Genomic DNA, 21,378 nt, shown 5'->3' on the forward strand with positions numbered 1-21,378 from the left:
GGATGTTTTTTTTACATTTTAATTTTGTAGAAATACATTTTGTGTGGAAACAATTAGCCTAATCATTTGTCAGTTTACAGAGTGCAACTTTTGTCCCGACTACCAGACAAAATGTTTTTCCTGCTCACTGTTTCTCCCAAGTCTGAAACTATTCACACTGAGGCTAGTGACAGTATAAGTTGTGATAATGATTGTGTTGTCATTAGTGTTGTTATGTCTGCCTATTTTACAGTATGTCAATGAGGGGGCCGGAGTAAGCATTTCTTGACACATGAAGTCAATCCATCTTGAAATGCGGTCACGTCCTGCTGAGTCAGGGGAGCCCGAGTCCGTCAGTGGGTCCTTGAGCTGCCATTAGCTCGGGCCCAACTCTGCAGTCCACACCACAGGGCCACTCAGCTGATTTATGTGACACCCCTCACTGAGTGAATTAGTGGTGTGGTGCCATATGACAATTGGGTACTTTTTCCACAGAGTGTGCCATAATCAATGTAGAGTCCTTTTTGGGAGACGGATCATGTGAGTCACGAACGCTCGCTCAAAAAGTGTACATGTAACGGGCTTCCTCCTTCTCCTCATCCGAAGAGGAGTAGCAGGGATTTGACCAAAATGCAGCGGGTTGTGAATACATAATGATTTAATTGACAAAACGGAAAAACACGACAAACACTTGAATAATTACAAAACAAATAAACGAATGTAGACAGACCTGGACACGAACTTACATACAACGTGAAGAACGCATGAACCAGGAAAACAGACTACATAAAACGAACGAACTAACAAAATCCGGAACAGTCCTGTGTGGCTAACATACAGACACTGACACAGGAGACAATCACCCACCTACAAACAGTGAGAACACCCTACCTTAATATGACTCTCAATTAGAGGAAAACGCAAAACACCTGCCTCTAATTAAGAGCCATACCAGGCAACCCAAAACCAACATAGAAACAGAAAACATAGACTGCCCACCCAAAACTCACGCCCTGACCATCACACACATACAAAACAGGTCAGGAACGTGACAGTACATTTAAAACACTGTGCGGGTGGCTCTCTGCCTAAAACACAAAAGGACTGACGCTTTTTTAAAGCTGCGCCAAGTTCCGGAGGGAGGGGGACCGTTTGCTTCACTGCATCTCTGGTTATCAATGTCAGAGGGCTATGGATCATTGGCCTGGAGAGGATTCATGGTGAACTTCAAGCCCAATAAAACAATGCAGCAAAGACAAAGTGCTCATTACAAACACTTCAAGAGAGGAAAAAAAGAGTGGGGAGGGAAAAAGAAACAACGAGAGAACAAATGAGACAAAGAGATGGTTGGTGGTGAGGGAGATAAAGATTTAGAAAGATGAGGCCTTGGTGCAGCAAATGAAACGCCAACATCCAGCAGGTAAACATAATGAAACAGCATCTGTCTTTGGAGCGCCGTGTGAACGGGAGGGTGAATTACGACAGTTTAAACCCAGTCAACAGCGTAGAGTACCATCATACCACCCTGGGGATCTGGGCCGGGACAAGGGTAAGAGGATGAGCTCCCACGCTGCGGCAGAAAATATGCTGTTGGTGACTCAGTCAGTCAGAACAGTGTGGGGGTAATTAAACTGTGTAGTATTCAGGAACTCTGTATACACACCTCTTTTAGCCCCAAGATTTCTGTACGTTAAGTCCTGTATGGCCAGGTTCACATTATTGCCTGGAGATAACCATTGGGCACTCCACTCTCCTGTGTGATGTAGGGTCCATTTAGAGCTATGTAACTACATTAGTGTGATGGCTATGGCTCTGGCCCCTGTGTGAAATCAGGTTACACTGTGTTCAGAGTGACCCATAGTCGGAGTCTTTATGTGTCACAAACACACAGAAAATCATCTCTGACTCTGCTCACTGCACCATGGAGCAGTAGCTACAATGCAGTGGATTCCTCCTGCTCGGTTCATTCTATCTGGACTGCGTGCTGTATCTATCTAGTCCAAAGGGAATTGACTAATATATTACGTATTTCGGGCTAGAAAGTGGATCCTGCGATGCACATGAATAATTTAGGTTGAACTAATATAAATGAATTAAACTAAATTATTCAAAGTTCAGCATGGTCAGACTCTACAAGGCATTGGCATTCCATCACTGTACATTTATAATTACAAACTGCTCTGGGTTCATGTTCTTTTAAATTACCTCTATTTCAACCTCTGCAATGATGAAGAACATTGCGGCTCATCTCTTGGAGCCCTGAGATGAAGAGCCTATCAGAGTGGGATGTCAGACAGTGTCATAACACGGTTGTCGTGGTGATGTGACTTGGCGAGCTCTTGACAGGAGAGGGATAAAGATGAAGTCATCGCCTCAGAAACGCACACACACACAGGAGTGATGAGAAAGACAGGAGTATGATGGTCAGCTCAGCTGAGCCAAGAGAAAGGGAATGAGAGGGAGTCAGTGAATGAAACAGGTAGATTCCTTGTGAGAGAAGGAATACAAATACAGGGAGAAAGACAGAGAGGGAGGGGAGAGCAATAGGGGACTAAGAGTTATTTTCCATCACATTTTTCTGTTATGTTGTATTACAAGAGGTTCTTAAGCTTACAAGACACGTTACTTCAGTTCTCAATCATGGGGTTAAAGAGTTTAATGTGGCATGACATAAACCCCTTCTCTCCTGGGTCCACTTTGCAGTCCTAAAACTATGGTTTAATAGTCAACTGCAGTGGTGGAAAAAGTACCCAATTGTCATACTTGAGTAAATGTAAAGATACCTTTAATAGAAAATGACTCAAGTAAAAGTCCACTACTTGGTTTTTAAAATACTTAAGTATCAAAAGTCAATGTAATTGCTAATATATACTTAAGTATCAAAAGTCAATGTAATTGCTAATATATACTTAAGTATCAAAAGTAAAAGTATAAATCATTTCAAATTCCTCATATTAGGCAAACCAGACGCCACGATTTTCTTGTTTTTTTTTTATTTAGGGATAGCCAGGGGCACACTCCAACACTCAAACCATTTTCCTGTCTTGCTAAGCATTCAAATTGTAACGAGAACTTTTGGTTGTCAAGGACAATGTATGAAGTAAAAATTACATTATTTTCTTTAGGAATATAGTGGAGTAAAAGTCAAAGTTGTCAAAAATATAAATAGTAAAGTTAGGTACAGATACCCAAAAAAACTACTTACGTAGAACTTTAAAGTATTTTAACTTCAGTACTTGACACCACTGTAATGTGGTTTCAACACTTGGTGTGTATGTGTTCTTATGTAAGAGGTGGGGGCAGTTGTTCAGAGAGATCAGGTAGCAGAGGTCTGTTTTTGATCCAACCCTTCATCATCATCATCTCTAATGATCTTTAACCCCTCCCTGACCCCACTAAACAACTGTACAGAGGAGGGTCAGCTCCCTCAGGGAGGGTGAGAGTGCATTTTGTTAAGTCTAACACCAGTAGTCAAACAGCGTTTCAACCAACATGCAGTGGTACAGCTTCCACGTAGGCAGCAACAACAACTGTACAACCAGCTAAACATTACATCTGGTGAGAACAGCCAGTGCACTATTACTCAATTCCAATATAGCGTAATTAAATAGGTATTGCACTTGATTAGGCACTGTCCCCACTAATAAGGATTCTCCAAGTAGCTCGTATTTAATGGAATATTTCCAATACTGAGATGGTATGATGGGCTGAAGTAGGAGTGAATAGCCCACTACTGCCATACAGTGGCGGAGAGAGGAACCGCAGTGACAACTAAATATCACCCTGTTGTGTATTCTAAACAATTACTAAATGTATTAGGAAGTATATACAGTTGAAGTCAGAAGTTTACATACACTTAGGTTGGATTCATTAAAACTTGTTTTTCAACCACTCCACACATTTCTTGTCAACAAACTGTAGTTTTGGCAAGTTGGTTAGGACATCTACTTTGTGCATGACACAAGTCATTTTTCCAAAAATTGTTTACAGACAGATTATTTAACTTATAATTAATTCACTGTATCACAATTCCAATGGGTCAGAAGTTTACATACACTAAGTTGACTGTGCCTTTGAACAGCTTGGAAAATTCCTGAAAATGATGTCATGGCTTTAGAAGCTTCTGATAGGCTAATTGACATCATTTAAGTCAATTGGAGTTGTACCTGTGGATGTATTTCAAGGCCTACATTCAAACTCAGTGCCTCTTTGCTAGACATCATGTACAAATCTAAAGAAATCAGCCAAGACCTCAGAAAAAGAATTGTAGACCTCCACAAGTCCGGTTCATCATTGGGAGCAATTCCAAACGCTTGAAGGTACCACGTTCATCTGTACAAACAATAGTAAGCAAGTGTAAACACCATGGGACCACGCAGACGTCATACCGCTCAGGAAGGAGATGCGTTCTGTCTCCTAGAGATGAACGTACTTTGGTGCAAAAAGTGCGAATCAATCCCAGAACAGCATGGACCTTGTGAAGATGCTGGAGGAAACAGGTACAAAAATATCAATATCCACAGTAAAACGAGTCCTATATCGACATAACCTGAAAGGCCGCTCAGCAAGGAAGAAGCCACTGCCCCAAAACTGCCATAAAAAAGCCAGACTACGGTTTGCAACTGCACATGGGGACAAAGATCAAACTTTTTGGAGAAATGTCCTCTGGTCTGATGAAACAAAAATAGAACTGTTTGGCCATAATGACTATCGTTATGTTTGGAGGAAAAATGGGGTGGCTTGCAAGCCAAAGAACACCATCCCAACCATGAAGCACGGGGGTGGCAGCATCTTGTTGTGGGGGTGCTTTGCAGCAGGAGGGACTGGTGCACTGCACAAAATAGATGGCATCATGAGGAAATAAAATTAGGTTGATATATTGAAGCAACATCTCAAGACATCAGTCAGGAAGTTAAAGCTTGGTCGCAAATGGGTCTTCCAAATGGACAATGACCCCAAGCATACTTCCAAAGTTGTGGCAAAATGGCTTAAGGACAACAAAGTCAAGGTATTGGAGTGGCCATCACAAAGCCCTGACCTCAATCCTATAGAAAATTTGTGGGCAGAACTGAAAAAATGTGTGCGAGCAAGGAGGCCTACAAACCCGACTCAGTTACACCAGCTCTGTCAGGAGCACCCAACTTATTGTGGGAAGCTTGTGGAAGGCTACCCGAAACGTTTGACCCAAGTTAAACAATTTAAAGGCAGTGCTACCAAATACTAATTGAGTGTATGTAAACTTCTGACCCACTGGGAATGTGATGAAAGAAATTAAAGCTGAAATAAATTATTCTCCTTTCTATTATTCTGACATTTCACATTCTTAAAATAAAGTGTTGATCCTAACTGACCTAAGACAGGGAATTTTTACTAGGATTAAATGTCAGGAATTGTGAAAAACTGAGTTTAAATGTATTTGGCTAAGGTGTATGTAAACTGTAAAATTCCAACTTCAACTGTATGTTATGCTTTGTATTCAGGATAGAAACCTCATAACTGTTGTTAATATTGTACGACATATTAAGTTATTCCAGTGTTATTTATTTCACAATATAAATAATGGTCTTTCAAATACATGAAATGCACTAAGTCAGTCTTGTGATGTAACATGCACATGCAAAACAATAGAAACGACAGAATAGTTAGCTACAGTAGCGGATCACAACAAATATTGTTTTGTGTAGTGTGTATAAAATCTACAGCTTGAAAATAGAAATTCATAAGTAATGCTGCGGCCTTTCAAGTTTACTGTTTCTTAATTAATTTCTTCTCACATTTATCCACACTGTCCCACTTCTTTCTCAGTATTTCGTTCATCATCTGAAAGGGTTGATTCGTAGACACATGATGTCTGGTGGGGGTAGAGGTGTCCTGGCCCTGTCCCTCAGAGCTCCACTGTCCTGAGGTGGCCCCGGGGCGAGCCTGTCCCCCCCACTGCTGTTATTGTTCCCCCCACTGCCGTTATGACACTCTGTGGCAGGCAATCTGAGGCCTCCACCGTACTTCCACAGCACGACCAGTGGGGCTTACCGGGGTGACCCTTATGGCCGTGACCACAGCCCTGGAACCCTCCTGTGCACACACAAAAAGCGAAAGTACTATTCATACTTTGTACCTGATATTTTCAGAGTAAGAGATGAAAAGCAAAGCTACCATGACCGTCTGTGTTTTATTCACTTTGGAAAATAGCAGGTGCACATCTGCAAACGCTTAGTAAATCTGTCTGGTGCATAATGTCATGGGGGACATAATGACAGACACAGAGCCGTAAAGAGTTACTGTTACCTGATGTGACATTTCCCATTCTGCACATACTTAGCGTACTGGTCCTTCAGTAGCCTTTACTCTGCTGCACATACTTGGCATACTGCCCCTAGAGGACATACCTAGCATTTTCCCTGCACCAGTACTAGATGTGGCCTTGCCATTGAGTTCTGCAGATAAGTGTATATTTCCTATTCAGCGTGCCTATATATCCCATTTTAAACATACCTAGCCAAGTACCCTGTACTCTGCTGTACCTACCTGGCATGGTTCCCATGCAGCCACAACGGGCCTCTTTAGAACCCCCACTGGAGCAGAAGGAACAGCAGTGGAACGTTCCACGGTGCCACCGGACCTGTCTCCTCACATTCAGGACAAAGGGGGAACCCTGGAGGGTGAAGCGATTGCCAGGGTCATTAAGTAAGCCTGCTTACTAGTATTATTACTAAATCCTGATTGTCATGATTACCGTCATTATCATTATCAAATACTGTACAGTACCTTAACATGTAGGGCCTTGACACACACCCACACAGAGTAGGCCCCTGGCTCCATGGGGGTGTAGGAGACAGTATAGGAGCCATCACTGTTATCCACCACCACCGCCTCCACTCTGCTGCAGAGGACACAAGTAATTAACAGCAGCAGATATATTTGATGATGTAGTTATAACGCATGGTACAACTTACAAAGCATGTATGACCCCTTTATAACAGCATCATCTCATAATGATCCGGACTCAATAACAAATGATCATCAAGATTAGCTCAATTAGATCAGAAACCCGGCACACCCAGTAGTACAGAGAACTTGGTAGATGTGTGTGCTGCAGATCATCTGGTTCCTCACCAGTCTTTCTTCTCCTTGTGGACCATACTGACCAGGACAGCTTCCCCTCCACGACCCATCTGCTCCCCAGCCGAGTCTCTACACACCAGGGTGAACTCCCCTCTCTGGCCTTCCCTGCCACGCTGCAGACCTGGGGGCAGGGACAGGTTAAAGGTCAGTCTCTCTTTCACACACACACACACACACAAACAGAGACACACACGTACGTATTTCTTCCCTCTCAGAGCTGACAAAGATTGTTTCCCCCTGAAAGACCTTTTAGGATAGCGCTTGAGTAGAACGCTCTGTCTATACATAAGCACATAAAGCCACACTGATCTAGACACTGGTGGTGTGGCTTTGTGTGTGTGTTCTGGTGACAGCCATGCACCCTGTCACACTGCACCAGCAGCTGTTGCTCTTAACACACAATTTACTGTTTGACATGTCCTACACTACAGTGGGCCAAACCCCTGACTTCAATCTTTTATCACAGAGCCTGTGTGGTTTTAACATGGGCACACATTTGTAAATACTGTATGATTGATAAGAGTGGCTTAAGCCTGTATTTCCTGATGTGTAGATACTACAGCCTTGTGTAATCTACAGCTTTGTTTATAAACGCTAAACATGGGCACCAATCCTATAACATCTATATCCTTAAGCCCAGAAACTGGGGAAGTAAAGAAACAGTGACATGTGCTGCAGGTTCTCTTTTCCAACTCTTATCACAAACACTCTCCAAGGCCCTGTAGTAGGCACAGACAAAACACACACACCTGCTTTATGGATTGACATCTGTCCATACATTTAAATGAATACGACTAGTGGCAGTTGACTTTGACACAGAGAGAGTCTCTATTTGCTGAAGCCATGCATCTCCAGCTCAGCTCAGCAGGCAAACATTAGCCACAGCAGGGAATAGCACAGTGGGCATGCTGCTACAGAGCGGTGTGTGTGTGTGTGTGTGAGTGAGTGAGTGAGTGAGTGAGTGAGTGAGTGAATGAGTGAGGGGTATATCTCAAATACCTGTGTTTTGACAAAGCAAATAACTGCCACTTGAAATGTTTCCATAAAGACCAGGAATGTCATCCACTACTTATCCTTTACATACTGTATAATTGCCTAAGGGCTCTGTTTGAGTGTGTGTGTGTGTGTGTGTGTGTGTGTGTGTGTGTGTGTGTGTGTGTGTGTGTGTGTGTGTGTGTGTGTGTGTGCGTGCGTGCGTGCGTGCGTGCGTGCGTGCGTGTGTGTGTGGCTATAGGTTATCTAATAAGTGGTGAAATTATAGGTACATACAGCAGCAATACTGTAATTACATAATATTAACAATTCCTTTTTGTGCATGCATGCATGCGTGCGTATGTAGGTCTGTTGTAAAAGAGCATCTCCTAAATATAGTTAAAGAGGTTGCCTTCAGGGTTGTTAAAAGTGGGACAGGAGACCTGCCTAAGAATTAGGGGCTAGGGGAAATAGGGCATAGGGGCTAAGGGTTGTTTCTGGACGGGACCTTGGTTGGGGTCTCACCTTCCCCTTCAATGGTGCACCTGCTGAGCTCCAGGGTCTTGGTGTGGATCACCCCCACCATCGGGTACCCCGCCATCTCGCCTGCACTCTCCCGTGGCAGGAAGCAAATACTGCTCCCGTCATCGGGGCAGGCGGTTTCTGGGGGGGGGTTGTAGCCTGTCTCCATCAAGACAGCCAGCCTGCGGAGGGTCACGTCCTTAGCACTGAGGATTTCTGCATCCGACCCGCACGTCAGCAGCCGCTCAGCAAACTCCACCCCCCCGCGGGTGTCCGACAGAGCCTGCTGCAGCTGCGCCCTCTGCAGATGGAGATGACTCCTGCGCTGCAGACCCAGCTCCTCTAAGCGCCGTAGCAGCAACAGGCAGTGCGACTCCACAGCGCTAGCGTAGCCTCGTGCGAAGGAACGCACCTCGTCCACCGCCGCATCCACCCTGGTCTGCAAGGCCTCCTGGGATAGGTCCACCTTCCGCAGTGACTCCTCCAGCTGGTCCAGCCGTGGCCGCAGGCGCCCGGTAACCAAATCCCGGATACGGCCCCCATGGCGATCGATGACATCACGTGTGGGGAGGCAGCGGTGGTCGCGGTGGAAGGTGGCGGCACACTCCAGGCAGACAGGTAGGTCACAGGGCTCACAGAAGAGACGCAGCTCCTGGCCAGGGTGGAGAGAGCACAGGACGGGCCGAGAGAGACAACCCTGGGTCTTCAGGTCCTCCAGACACTGGACTGTGTGAGACGACGTCCTCTTCTGTCTCCTGGGGAGGAAAGAAGGTGGAGATTGTGAACTCATAGGTTCCACTTTATTACACTGTAATTGCATGTAGCCTACCTTCCTACAGCTATCATGTAATAAAATAAAAGTAGCCAGCTCATAGCTTAAATGGAAGTCGGGAACCAAACCATAATCCTAGACTAGTTAACTTGCAACAATGTTGAAACATTGAACATGAGTTATAAATATATTTTTTTGCACTCACCTGTGTGCTTGAATACAAAACTCACAGAGGTTGACACTGCACACCTCACAACGCTTCTCTGCGTCCCCGTCGTTGCACAAGTCGCATACCACAGAGTTCTTGCTCATCAGCGTCTCCAGAAACACTTCGTCCAGGGCCAAGTGGTCAGTGGTCAGCCCGTCCACTCCGGACAACGGGATGTCCACCTCGGAGTCACACTCCGGACAGAGAACGGTGACGGCAGAGGAGGGCGGCTCGCCTTCCAGAGGGACCGCTTTACCATTGTGCACTCCCGAAGACACCGAAAATGGTTCCAGTTGACGAACGCAGTCTGCGCAGAAGGTGTGTAAACACTGCATAATTTTAGGCTCGCGATATAAACATTTACAAACGCGGCACACTGCCCTCGCATTGATCACGACGTCCCCGTTATCTCCGTTTTTAGAGCTCGAGTTTGTGGTCGCGGTTGGCGAGGAATCCACATCTTTTCCCAAAATTTGGTCACAATGTGACATTGTGTTTTATAGTATTGTCTTGTTTCTTTCAAAACAATTTGTTGCCGGATTTTGTTTAAGAATAAAAAATACCGGTGTCAGAAATCGACCTAGGCTACCAATTTGCAACTACATCAGTAGCCTAGGTTACAGTTAACGTTAGTAGGCAACATAAAACCCCAGCATACATACCGTAACTACAAAATAACATTCGGTGTAGGACTACATAGGCCTATAACTATTGTTACACTGTTTCCTACACCCTCAACTTTTCTTCCGTAAAACTCCACACTAGGTACATTCTCTTTTCCTTGAAACTTGAAACCCTCTTCTCCAGTCCAATGAAAAACAGCCTTTACACCCCCAGGCGTGGTTTGAAGTTGAACCCGATCTGAAGCAGAGAACTAAACGACGTCCCAGGCCCCTCAACTCAGCAGAGACAGAATGACAGAATATCCTTCTCGCAGGCCCCATCTACTGGTTTGAAAGACCATGCATGGCCCATGCAGCTATCACAGAATGAACTTCAACAAGCACCAAACTCAAACCATGTAAAATCATTTACATTTTATTGTAAAAAAAGAAACTATAGTCCTATAGATTTACGTGTTACACTGATAGCCCAGTAGACTGATTGCCACAGTGAATCCCATAGAAACAAAAAGGAATTGTTATTATTATGTAATTACAGTATTGCTGCTGTATGTACCTATAATTTCACCACTTATTAGATAACCTATAGCCACACACGCACGCACGTGCGCACACACACACACACACACACACACACTGTATTTCCACGTGTTATATCCAACATAAATTCCATCAGACTCCAGGCAGCCCAAGGCTAGTGGATAATGTCAGACTAGTTCACTTTACCACAGTACTTTTAGTAACCTTGTCTGTAGGCTATGAGGAGCAGTTGGTGTCTATGTGTTTATCAGGTTAGCTGGTAGATCCAGAGAAAAACACTGGCCGTAGCTGCGAGAACGTGCCATTGAGGTAGTAGTATGGGTGGTGCAGCTGAAGTATTGAAGGAGAAGAAAGTCCTTGCTGATATCTCTGTATCTGTAATAAAAAAAAGATGTTGACTGTACAGTATGCACACTGCCAAACATACACTGAGTATACCAACATTAGGACCCCCCCCAGAACAGCCTAAATTCATCAGGGCATGAACTCTACAAGGTGTCGAAATCATTCCATAGGGATGCTGGGCCATGTTGACTCCTGATGCTTCCCACAGGTGTGTCAAATTGGCTGCATGTCCTTTGGGTGGTGGACAATTCTTGATACACACGGGAAACTGTTGACCGTGAAAAACCCTGCAGCAGCATTTCTTGACACAAACTGGTGTGCCTGGCACCTGCTACCATACCCCGTTCAAAGACACTTAAAAGTTTTGTCCTGCCCATTCGCCCTCTGAATGGCACACATACACAATCCATGTCTTAAAGGCTTAAAAATCCTTCTTTAAAGTGACATCAATATGGGATGATAGCTTTCACCTGAATTCACCTGGTCAGTCTATGTCATGGAAAGAGCAGGTGTTTTTAATGTTTTGTATACTCAATTACTTATGTTGGTAAAGTCCTAGAGAGCTCCCAGGCATTGGTAGGGTTAAACACCACTTTAATTGCATCTTTATTTTTTGTTTAGTTGTCATGTTTGGCCGGGTTGTTGTGGTGAAATAGACTGAAGAGGGTGTAGGTGTCCTCTGAGTGAGTGACTTAACTTGTGTAAGTGTTTTTAAACTGGGTGAGAGTTGTCTAACATGCAGTTCTCATCCAGGTATTTTCTCAGTATAAAATTGTATTTTCTCTGAAAGGTGTTTACTGGACCTTTGACGGTTGCCTGGGAGACAGCCTTCACCAGAGGGTTTTGGATGATACAGGTGTAGCTGCCATACAATTTGATTGGCTGAAGGGAGCTGATGAATTGAGTTATCCCGGCGGAGTTGTTGAAGAAGCTAGTTTCACTCTCGTTCAGGATGTTGTCATTGACGTCCAACCAGGTGACGTTTGGTTTGGGGAACCATCTCTCTGCCTCTGCCGTTAGGGTAGTGTTTACCCGCTTGAATTTGGGGGCTGAGAAAGCTGAAGTGAAGCATATTTTCAGAGTAAGCTACTTTGTGTGCAGTTCAATATTCAGTGTGAAATATTAAGAATGCCTAACAAGTTGGCTCCTTACCTGCAGCTCTGAGGTTAACACTGGCAGTTCCCGAGCAACTAGGAGTGCTCACACTGCAGTAGTACACCCCATTGTCTCCCACTTTTACGTCCCTCAGCAACAGGGAGGCATTGCCTCCACCTATGGCATCTGAGAACAGCAGGGTTCTATTTTTAAACTGGGGGTTTTGCTCCGTCAGCTGGACTGCTCCTTTATCGTACTTGTACACCACTTCACTTAGCCCCTCCTTCGTCCAGGTGATTGACACCTGACTGGTCGATTCCCTGCTGTTAGTGGAAGTCTTGAACATGCAGCTCAAGATGACATCCTCCCCCAAGTTCCCGATGGGCCACTTGTCAATGCTATCCACAGTGCCCTTGGAACCTCCAAAACCCTGACCTAGAGTACAGCACACAGCAGAACACAACATACAGGAGGCTTAATTTCCATACATAGAAATGTGTGCAGTTCGTAGGGACTATAGTTACACACACACACTGGCAAACGCACACAGGTACACATGCAATCTCACATATGCTCAAATACATGTTAACAGAGACATCACATGAATATTGACAATGATGGTGACACAAGTCAATATATATGCTCACTACATACCTGAAAATGACACAGACAAGATGAGAATGATGAGTCCAGAAGTTACGAAGATACTGACTATCAAGCTGAAAATGGAGATGGGGGTGAAAATATCAATATCAAGTCAATTGAACATCACAATATCCAATGATTAATTAATCTCACTATGCATTTGTTGGTGATAAAAAGCACAGCTGTTGCTGGGCCTCAAACAACAACAACCATATATATATATTTTTAAACACATTGAATAGAGGCCTCACCCCCAGAAGATTATCTGTCCAAATGAGGCCATGGCTCCTCAATGGTAGCTGGCTCTTTTTTAGCAGGGTTATGATAGTTCCAGCTGCTCCCTTTACCAGTCCACATACAGTATCCATGTGATGTGTTGTCTACAGCAGCTACATACTGTATGAGATTGACTGTAGCTCCACATGTGAAGTCCACACCCACTGTATGTCATTCATGTAATATCAAACCCTGTACTCAGGAAAGCGAGGACTCTCCTTGAGTCAATATTGTCACTTAGTTGTGTGTGCACTGCTTACTGACTTTCCATTAACCGTTTTGACCAGAGGGAAGAAATAGGGATATAATCAGACTTACTTGGCTTAAGCCCTTGGCTCCATAGGAGCGTAGACCATTGACTGATCCTCAACACGAGGGCCTCACTGGGGTGCGTGCTCAGCCCCCTCCTGTACTCCATGTTCACCCAGGACTGAGTGGCCACGCACGTCTCCAACTCAATCACGAAGTTTGCTGACGACACAACAGCGGTAGGCCTGATTACCAACAACGACAAGACAGCCTACAGGGCAGAGGTGAGTGCCTTGGTGGAGTGGTGCCAGGAAAATAACCTCTCCCTAAATGTCAACAAATCGAAGGTGCTGATCATAGACTGCAGGAGACAGCAGAGAGAGCAAGCCCCCATCCACATTGACGGGGCCGCAGTGGAGAGGGTCAAAAGCTTCAAGTTCCGCTGCATGCACATTACTGAGGACCTGAAATGGTCCCTTCAAGTTTTAATGTCACGTGCACAAGTACAGTGAAATGCCTTTCTTGCAATCTCTAAACACAACAAAGCAGTAATTAATAACAACATAATACTAAAAATAACATACGGTAGAATAAAAACACACAAGAAAGAAAGTTCCAGTACCATATTTACAATGTGCAGGGATACTGAAGTGATAGAGGGAGATATGTATAGGGGTAAGGTGACAAGGCATAAGGTATGATAAATATGATAAACTGAGTAGCGGCAGCGTATATGATGATTGTATGTGAGTGGGTGTGCATGTGTGTAGAATCAGTATACATTTATTTGCGTATTATGTGTGTGTGAGCAAATTATGAAGTGAGTGTTTGTTTGTGTGTGTGTTGGAGTGCCAGTGTGTGTGAGTGTGTAGGGCCCTTTGAGTGTGCATAGAGATAGGTCAAAAATAAAAGGGTCAACTCAGATAGTCTGTGTAGCCATTTGTTTAGCTATTTAGCAGTCTTATCGTTTGGGGAAAGAAGCTGTTGAGGAGCCTGTTGGTGACAGACTTGATGCCAGCACCTCTTCAACCTCAGGAGGCTGAAGAAATTTGGCTTTGCCCCTAAGACCCTCACAAAATTCTACAGATGCCCCATTGAGAGCATCCTGTCGGGCTGTATCATCACCTGGTACGGCAATTGCACCGTCTGCAATTGCAGGGCACTCCAGAGGGTGGTGCGGTCACCCCAACACCTCATCGGGGGCACACTGCCTGCCCTCCACGACATCTATAAGGAGGAGGCAGTACAGGTGCATCAAAGCTGGGACCGAGAGACTGATAAACAGCTTATAGTGTATCTGCAGGCCATCAGACTGTTAAACAGTCACCACTAGCCGGCCTCCACCCAGTACCCTGCCCTGAACCTTAGACACTGTCACTAGCCGGCTATCACCCTCTACACTACCCTGTGCCTTAGAGATTGCTGACTTACAGTTGCACTCTGAAGTTTACATACACCTTAGCCAAATACATTTAAACTCAATTTTTCACAATTCCTGACATTTAATCCTAGTAAAAATCCCCTGTCTTAGGTCAGTTAGGATCACCACTATATTTTAAGAATGTGAAATGTCAAAATAATAGTAGAGAGAATATTTTATTTCAGCTTTTATTTATTTCATCACATTCCCAGTGGGTAGGAGGTTTACATACACTCAATTAGTATTTTATAGCATTGCCTTTAAATTGTTTAACTTGGATCAAACGTTTTGGGTAGCCTTCCACAAGCTTCCCACAATAAGTTGGGTGGTCCTGACAGAGCTGGTGTAACTGAGTCAGGTTTGTAGGCCTCCTTGCTCGCACACACTTTTTCAGTTCTGCCCACAAATTGTCTACAGAATTGAGGTCAGGGCTTTGTGATGGCCACTCCAATACCTTGACTTTGTTGTCCTTAAGCCATTTTGCCACAACTTTGGAAGTATGCTTGGGGTCATTGTCCATTTGGAAGACCCATTTGCGACCTAGCTTTAACTTCTTGACTGATGTCTTGAGATGTGGCTTCAATATATTCACATAATTTTATTTCCTCATGATGCCATCTATTTTGTGCAGTGCACCAGTCCTTCCTGCAGCAAAGCACCCCCACAACATGATGCTGCCACCCCCGTGCTTCACGGTTGGGATGGCGATCTTCGGCTTTTAAGCGTGCCCCTTTTTCCTCCAAACAGAACGATGGTCATTATGGCCAAACAGTTATATTTTTGTTTCATCAGACCAGAGGACATTTCTCCAAAAAGTACGATCTTTGTGTGCAGTTGCAAACCGTAGTCTGGCTTTTTTATTCCGGTTTTGGAGCAATGGCTTCTTCCTTGCTGAGCAGCCTTTCAGGTTATTTCGATATAGGACTCGTGGTTATTGTGGTTATTGATACTTTTGTACCTGTTTCCTCCAGTATCTTCACATGGTCCTTTGCTGTTGTTCTGGGATTGATTTGTACTTTTCGCACCAAAGTACGTTCATCTCTAGGAGACAGAACGCGTCTACTTCCTGAGCGGTATGACGGCTGCGTGGTCCCATGGTGTTTATACTTGCGTAATATTGTTTGTACAGATGAACATGGTACCTTCATGATGATGTCAATTAGTCTGTCAGAAGCTTTGAAAGCCATGACATCATTTTCTGGAATTTTCCAAGCTGTTTAATTCCACAGTCAATTTAGTGTATGTAAACTTCTGACCCACTGGAATTGTGATACAGTGAATTATAAGTGAAATAATCTGTCTGTAAACAATTGTTGGAAACATTACTTGTGTCATGCACAAAGTAGATGTCCTAACCGACTTGCCAAAACTACAGTTTGTTATCAAGAAATTTGTGGAGTGGTTGAAGACGAGTTTTAATGACTCCAACCTAAGTGTATGTAAACTTCCGACTTCAACTGTATGTACAGTGGGGGGGAAAAGTATGTGAACCCTTTAGAATTCCTTGGATTTCTGCATAAATTGGTCATAACATTTTATCTGATCTTTATCTTAGTCACAAAAATAGACAAACACAGTCTGCTTAAACTAATAACACACAAACAATTATAATGTTTCATGTCTGTATTGAATACACCGTGTAAACATTCACAGTGCAGGTTGGAAAAAGTATGTGAACCTTTGGATTAAATAACAGGTTGACCCTCCTTTGGAAGCAATAACCTCCACCAAACGTTTTCTGTAGTTGCGGATCAGACCTGCACAACGGTCAAGAGGAATTTTGGACCATTTCTTCTTACAAAACTGTTTCAGTTCCACAATATTCTTGGGATGTCTGGTGTGAACCGCTCTCTTGAGGTCTTGCCACAGCATCTCAATCGGGTTGAGGTCAGGACTGACTGGGCCACTCCAAAAGGCGTATTTTCTTCTGTTAAAGCCATTCTGTTGTTGAATTACTTCTGTCTTTTTGGTTGTTGTCCTGTTGCATCACCTAACTTCTGTTGAGCTTCAATTGGCGGACAGGTGGCCTTATATTCTCCTGCAAAATGTCTTGATAAACTTTGGAATACATTTTTCCGTCGATCATAGCAAGCTGTCCAGGCCCTGAGGCAGCAAAACTGTGCCATTACACACACCTGGTTCCAATTCCTCACTGATTGTGTTTGTATAAATATGCCCTTTGTGTCCCCATTGGGCTGTCGATTATTGTTCCCATGTCCATTGGTTGTGTGAGTATCTATGCGTTGTCTCAGCCTGTGCTGCGTGTTTTGTGTATTACGGGTCTCGTCCCGTGTCGTTCTACGAGGTTTACCCTCGCTCTTTTGTTTGGGTACATTCCAGTGTTTTGTATAAATGTTTGTTTTGGGTGTATTAAAAACTCAGATGTATTCCTGCGCCTCTCTCCAAATCCTTTACACAAGCGTGACAATGATCCATCCACCATAGTTTACAGTTGGGATGAGGTTTTGATGTTGGTGTGCTGTGCCTTTTTTTCTACATTGTTCCTTCCAAACAACTCAACTGGAGTTTCATCTGTCCACAGAATATTTTGCCAGTAGCGCTGTGGAACATCCAGGTGCTCTTTTGCGAACTTCAGATGTGCAGCAATGTTTTTTTTTTGGACAGCATTGGCTTCTTCCATGGTGTCCTCCCATGAGCACCATTCTTGGTTAGTGTTTTATGTATTGTAGACTCGTCAACAGCGCATATTCCAGAGATTTCTGTAAGTCTTTAGCTGAAACATTAGTATTCTTCTTAAGCATTCTGCGCTGTGCTCTTGCAGTCATCTTTGCAGGACAGCCACTACTAGGGCGAGGAGCAACAGTGCGTAGATTTCTTCATTTATAGACAGTCTTTCCGTGGACTGACGTTGAGATACTTTTGTAACCCTTTCCAGCTTCATGAGGTCTCTTTTGTTCCAGGCATGGTTCACATCAGGCAATGCTTCTTGTGAGTAGCAAACTCACATCTTGAGTCTTTTCACATCTTTTTTTATGGGGCAGGGCAGCTCTAACCAAAATCTCCAATCTCGTCTCATTGATTCGACTACAGGTTAGTTGAGTCCTGACTGAAGTTATTATCCTAGGGGTTCACATAATTTTTTACAACCTACACTGAAGGTTTAAATTATGTTTTCAATATAGACAAGAAAAATACAATAATTTGTTTGTATTTAGTTTAAGCACACTGTGTCTATTTGTAACGGTTGTCTTCGTCCGAAGAGGAGGAGTAGGGATTGGACCAAAGCGCAGCGTTGTGAAATGACAATGAAATTTATTAAAGTAAAAACGAAACACGAAAATACTTCAACAAACTCCAAAACAAATGAACGATGTAGACAGACCTGAACGAGAGAACTTACATATACACGAAGAACGCATGAACAGGTACAGACTACACAAACGAACAAACGAAACAGTCCCGCGTGGTGCACAGACACGGAAGACAACCACCCACAAACAAACAGTGTGAACAGCCTACCTTTATATGGTTCTCAATCAGAGGAAAAGTCAAACACCTGTCTCTGATTGAGAACCATATAAGGCTAATTACCAATGACCTAAACATAGAAACACAAAACATAGAATGCCCACCCCAACTCACACCCTGACCAACTAAACACATACAAAAATAACAGAAAACAGGTCAGGAACGTGACACTATTGTTGTGACTTAGATGAAGATCAGATCAAATTTTATGACCAATTTATGCAGAAATCCAGGTAATTCCAGAGGGTACATACTTTTTCTTGCCACTGTATATACTGTATTCTAGTCATGGCTCATCCTACATAACTACTGGTATACATACCTTTTCTATTCACATACTGTCCATACTGTTTTTACACACATTCACATTTAGATTCCGGACTCAGGTCTGGTAACTAATTTCCTGCAATTCCATTTTGATATGGGGTGTTGTGCTGTGTATTTATATACTGTATTCTCGACATAGCTCATTCTAATATTTCTACTATTGTACATTGCATTTTAGTGACTGTTTATAAACACTGCATATTTATTCATATACTGAATTCTTGACATAGCTCACTCTAATATACCGTACCAGTCAAAAGTACACACTTACAGTACTCATTCCAGGGTTTTCTTGATTTTTACTATTTTCTACATTGTAGAATAATAGTGAAGACATCAAAATCAAACATCAAAACTATGAAATAACAAATATGGCATCATGTAAGCATAAGTGTTAAACAAATCAAAATATCCACCTTTTGTGTTGACAGCTTTGTACACTCTTGGCATTCTCTCAACCAGATTCACGAGAGTCATCTGGAATGCATTTCAATTACCAGGTGCACCTTGTTAAGTTAATTTGTGGAATTTCTTTCCTTAATGCATTTGAGCCAATGTTGTGACAGGGTAGGGGTGTTATAGAGAAAATAGCCCTATTTGGTAAAAGACCAAGTCCATATTATGGCAAGAACAGCTCAAATAAGCAAAGAGAAACAACAGTCCATTACAGACACGAAGGTCAGTCAATCTGGAAAATGTCAAGAACTTTCTTCATGTGCAGTCGCAAAAAACATCAAGCGCTATGATGGAACTGGTTCTCATGAGTACCGCCACTGGAAAGTTAGTCAGAGTTACCTCTGCTGCAGAGGATAAGTTCATTAGAGTTAACTGCACCTCAGATTGCAGCCCAAATAAATGCTTCAGAGTTGAATTAACAGAAACATTTCAACATCAACTGTGCAGAGGTGACTGCATGAATAAGGCCTTCATGGTCAAATTGCTGCAAAGAAACCACTACTAAAGGACACCAATAAGAAGAGACTTGCTTTTTGCCAAGAAACATGAGCAATGGGCATTAAACCGGTGGAAATCTGTCCTTTGGTCTGATGAGTCCAAATTTGAGATTTTTGGCATTAGGCAGGCTCGAGGTCAGGGCAGGAAGAATGGTCAGGCAGGTGGGTTCGTTGTCAGGCCAGGCAAGGGTCAAAAACAGGAGGACTAGGAAAAACAGACTGGGAAAAATTGGAGCTAGGACATAAACGCTGGTTGACTTGGCAAACAAGACAAACTGGCACAAAGAGACAGAAAACACAGGTATAACTACACCAGGGATGATGAGCGACACCTGGTGGGGGTGGAGACAAGCACAAGGACAGGTGAAACAGATCAGGGCGTGACAATAACATTAACTTAACTGTGTACGCGACCAATAAACTTTGATTTGATTTGACAAATGTCCTCCAGCTGACTTGGTTCAGGGAAAGTTTTTTCCAATTGAGGCCGCTCTCTGCCATCTCTGCCTGGACGTCTCCCCTCCAAGTGTTTCTGCAACCCCTCTTCCCCATGGGGCTTCCATTTCAGGGACTCGCAAGGGTGTTGGAGGCCACTTTTCGTAGGGTGTGTCCAATCCAACTCCACTTTCTTCTTTCTATTTGTAGTTCAATGGGTTCCCGTCCATTTCTCAATCAGTGGAATCGGTTCGACATCTTTGTTATTGAGGTGGCGTAGTACAGTTGACATCTGTTTGGTTGATCTCCATGTTTCGGATCCATACAACATCACCTGTTTCACATTTAAGATGTCCAGTTCTTCAATTCAGGATGTAGTCTTAACTTAAATTCCAATTCCAATTTTCCTCAATGCTTCCTCAAGAATTTGGAATTGGAGTTTCAGTTTACTTCCTCAATTGACTGAATTGGAATGGTATTGACCCCAACCCTGGATATCATTTATGCACCATGTTCTCCATGAATCTATTACAGAAATTGACACTGTGATTTAATAGATCTACATATTTATATTAAAACATCTTAGAAGTGGCACAATGTTGGGTTACATTATGACATGCCTTTAATGAGCTCCACTTCCCTTTTACTGAGCTCCACTTCCCTTTAATGAGCTCCACTTCTCTTTAATCCCGTTATTGCCACACTTCGGTATTCCAGTAGAATGTTGATTTTGATGTGTCAGTGCATTCCTGCTAATAGCATGCTATCTTCTTCACTGGTGCAATCTAAAAAATTACAAAGACAATAGTTAATTGTTGAGTCACAGACCTCACCCAGTTTTTATTTTGGTAGAGGATGGGGTGCAAACCATGATCACATGACAGCTTTTGAAACAACTTAGGTGCTTTCCAGAGGGAACTGAAATATGACCATGTTATTTAGAGAGTCTCAACAGTTGAACACAGCAACCCATAATCCAGACATGTTGACCTCTGAACCTCAGCACCACTGATAATGATGAGTCCAGTTAACAAGAAAGTAAGGACGATCATGCTGCAAATAAATACAAATCCAAGTAATTTGAGCATCACAATATCAAGTTCCTCTCACTATGCACTTGGAAGCACAGCTATCACTGGCCTCGAATAGCAACCACAATATTTTTCCTGGAAAAACAACTTCGTAGCTATTGCTTTACCTCTAGCAGATTACTTTTTTATGTGAACCCATGGTTTCTTCGTAGGTGTCTTTCTCGGCAGTGGGGTTATGGTTAGTTCCAGTCGCTCCTTATCTTTTGCCAACAGCAGCTACTTCCAAACCCACACTATGCCATTCATGCAACTCAGGAGAGAGAGGGACTCTCCTTGGGTCAATATTTACATGTAAGTGTCCGTGTTCACCTTCAG

General features: G+C 43.4%; 2 protein-coding genes across 2 annotated transcripts; both read right to left on the bottom strand.

Moving 5' to 3' along the window:
• Positions 1-2,970: 2,970 nt before the first annotated feature.
• LOC129820989 (tripartite motif-containing protein 45-like) lies at positions 2,971-10,462 on the bottom strand. The gene is made up of 6 exons (XM_055878179.1): positions 9,573-10,462; positions 8,599-9,350; positions 7,093-7,222; positions 6,745-6,859; positions 6,505-6,631; positions 2,971-6,051 (listed from the first exon to the last, which is right to left on the bottom strand). The coding sequence occupies exons 1-6, from the start codon at positions 10,064-10,066 to the stop codon at positions 5,864-5,866; spliced, it is 1,806 nt and encodes a 601-aa protein (XP_055734154.1). The 5' UTR covers positions 10,067-10,462; the 3' UTR covers positions 2,971-5,863.
• A 180-nt stretch (positions 10,463-10,642) lies between these two features.
• On the bottom strand, positions 10,643-13,162 carry LOC129821522 (V-set domain-containing T-cell activation inhibitor 1-like). The gene is made up of 5 exons (XM_055879195.1): positions 13,075-13,162; positions 12,833-12,897; positions 12,236-12,613; positions 11,887-12,141; positions 10,643-11,113 (listed from the first exon to the last, which is right to left on the bottom strand). Exons 1-5 carry the CDS (start codon positions 13,104-13,106, stop codon positions 10,986-10,988), a joined length of 858 nt encoding a protein of 285 aa, XP_055735170.1. The 5' UTR covers positions 13,107-13,162; the 3' UTR covers positions 10,643-10,985.
• Positions 13,163-21,378: the final 8,216 nt, after the last annotated feature.

This window comes from Salvelinus fontinalis, chromosome 23 (assembly GCF_029448725.1).
Source record: "Salvelinus fontinalis isolate EN_2023a chromosome 23, ASM2944872v1, whole genome shotgun sequence".
Classification (NCBI taxonomy): domain Eukaryota; kingdom Metazoa; phylum Chordata; class Actinopteri; order Salmoniformes; family Salmonidae; genus Salvelinus; species Salvelinus fontinalis.

Bases quoted from the DNA above. Each gene is read 5' to 3' on its own strand.
- LOC129820989 (XM_055878179.1), bottom strand. From the start codon at position 10,066: ATGTCACATTGTGACCAAATTTTGGGAAAAGATGTGGATTCCTCGCCA. The intron at 9,351-9,572 runs GTGAGTGCAAAA...TTTCCTCCCCAG, and splicing joins TTTTGTATTCAAGCACACAG to GAGACAGAAGAGGACGTCGT. The intron at 6,860-7,092 runs GTGAGGAACCAG...TGTCCTCTGCAG, and splicing joins CACAAGGAGAAGAAAGACTG to CAGAGTGGAGGCGGTGGTGG.
- LOC129821522 (XM_055879195.1), bottom strand. From the start codon at position 13,106: ATGGCCTCATTTGGACAGATAATCTTCTGGGG. The intron at 12,898-13,074 runs GTGAGGCCTCTA...CTCCATTTTCAG, and splicing joins GGACAGATAATCTTCTGGGG to CTTGATAGTCAGTATCTTCG. The intron at 11,114-11,886 runs GTCCAGTAAACA...TTTTTATTACAG, and splicing joins CTCCCAGGCAACCGTCAAAG to ATACAGAGATATCAGCAAGG.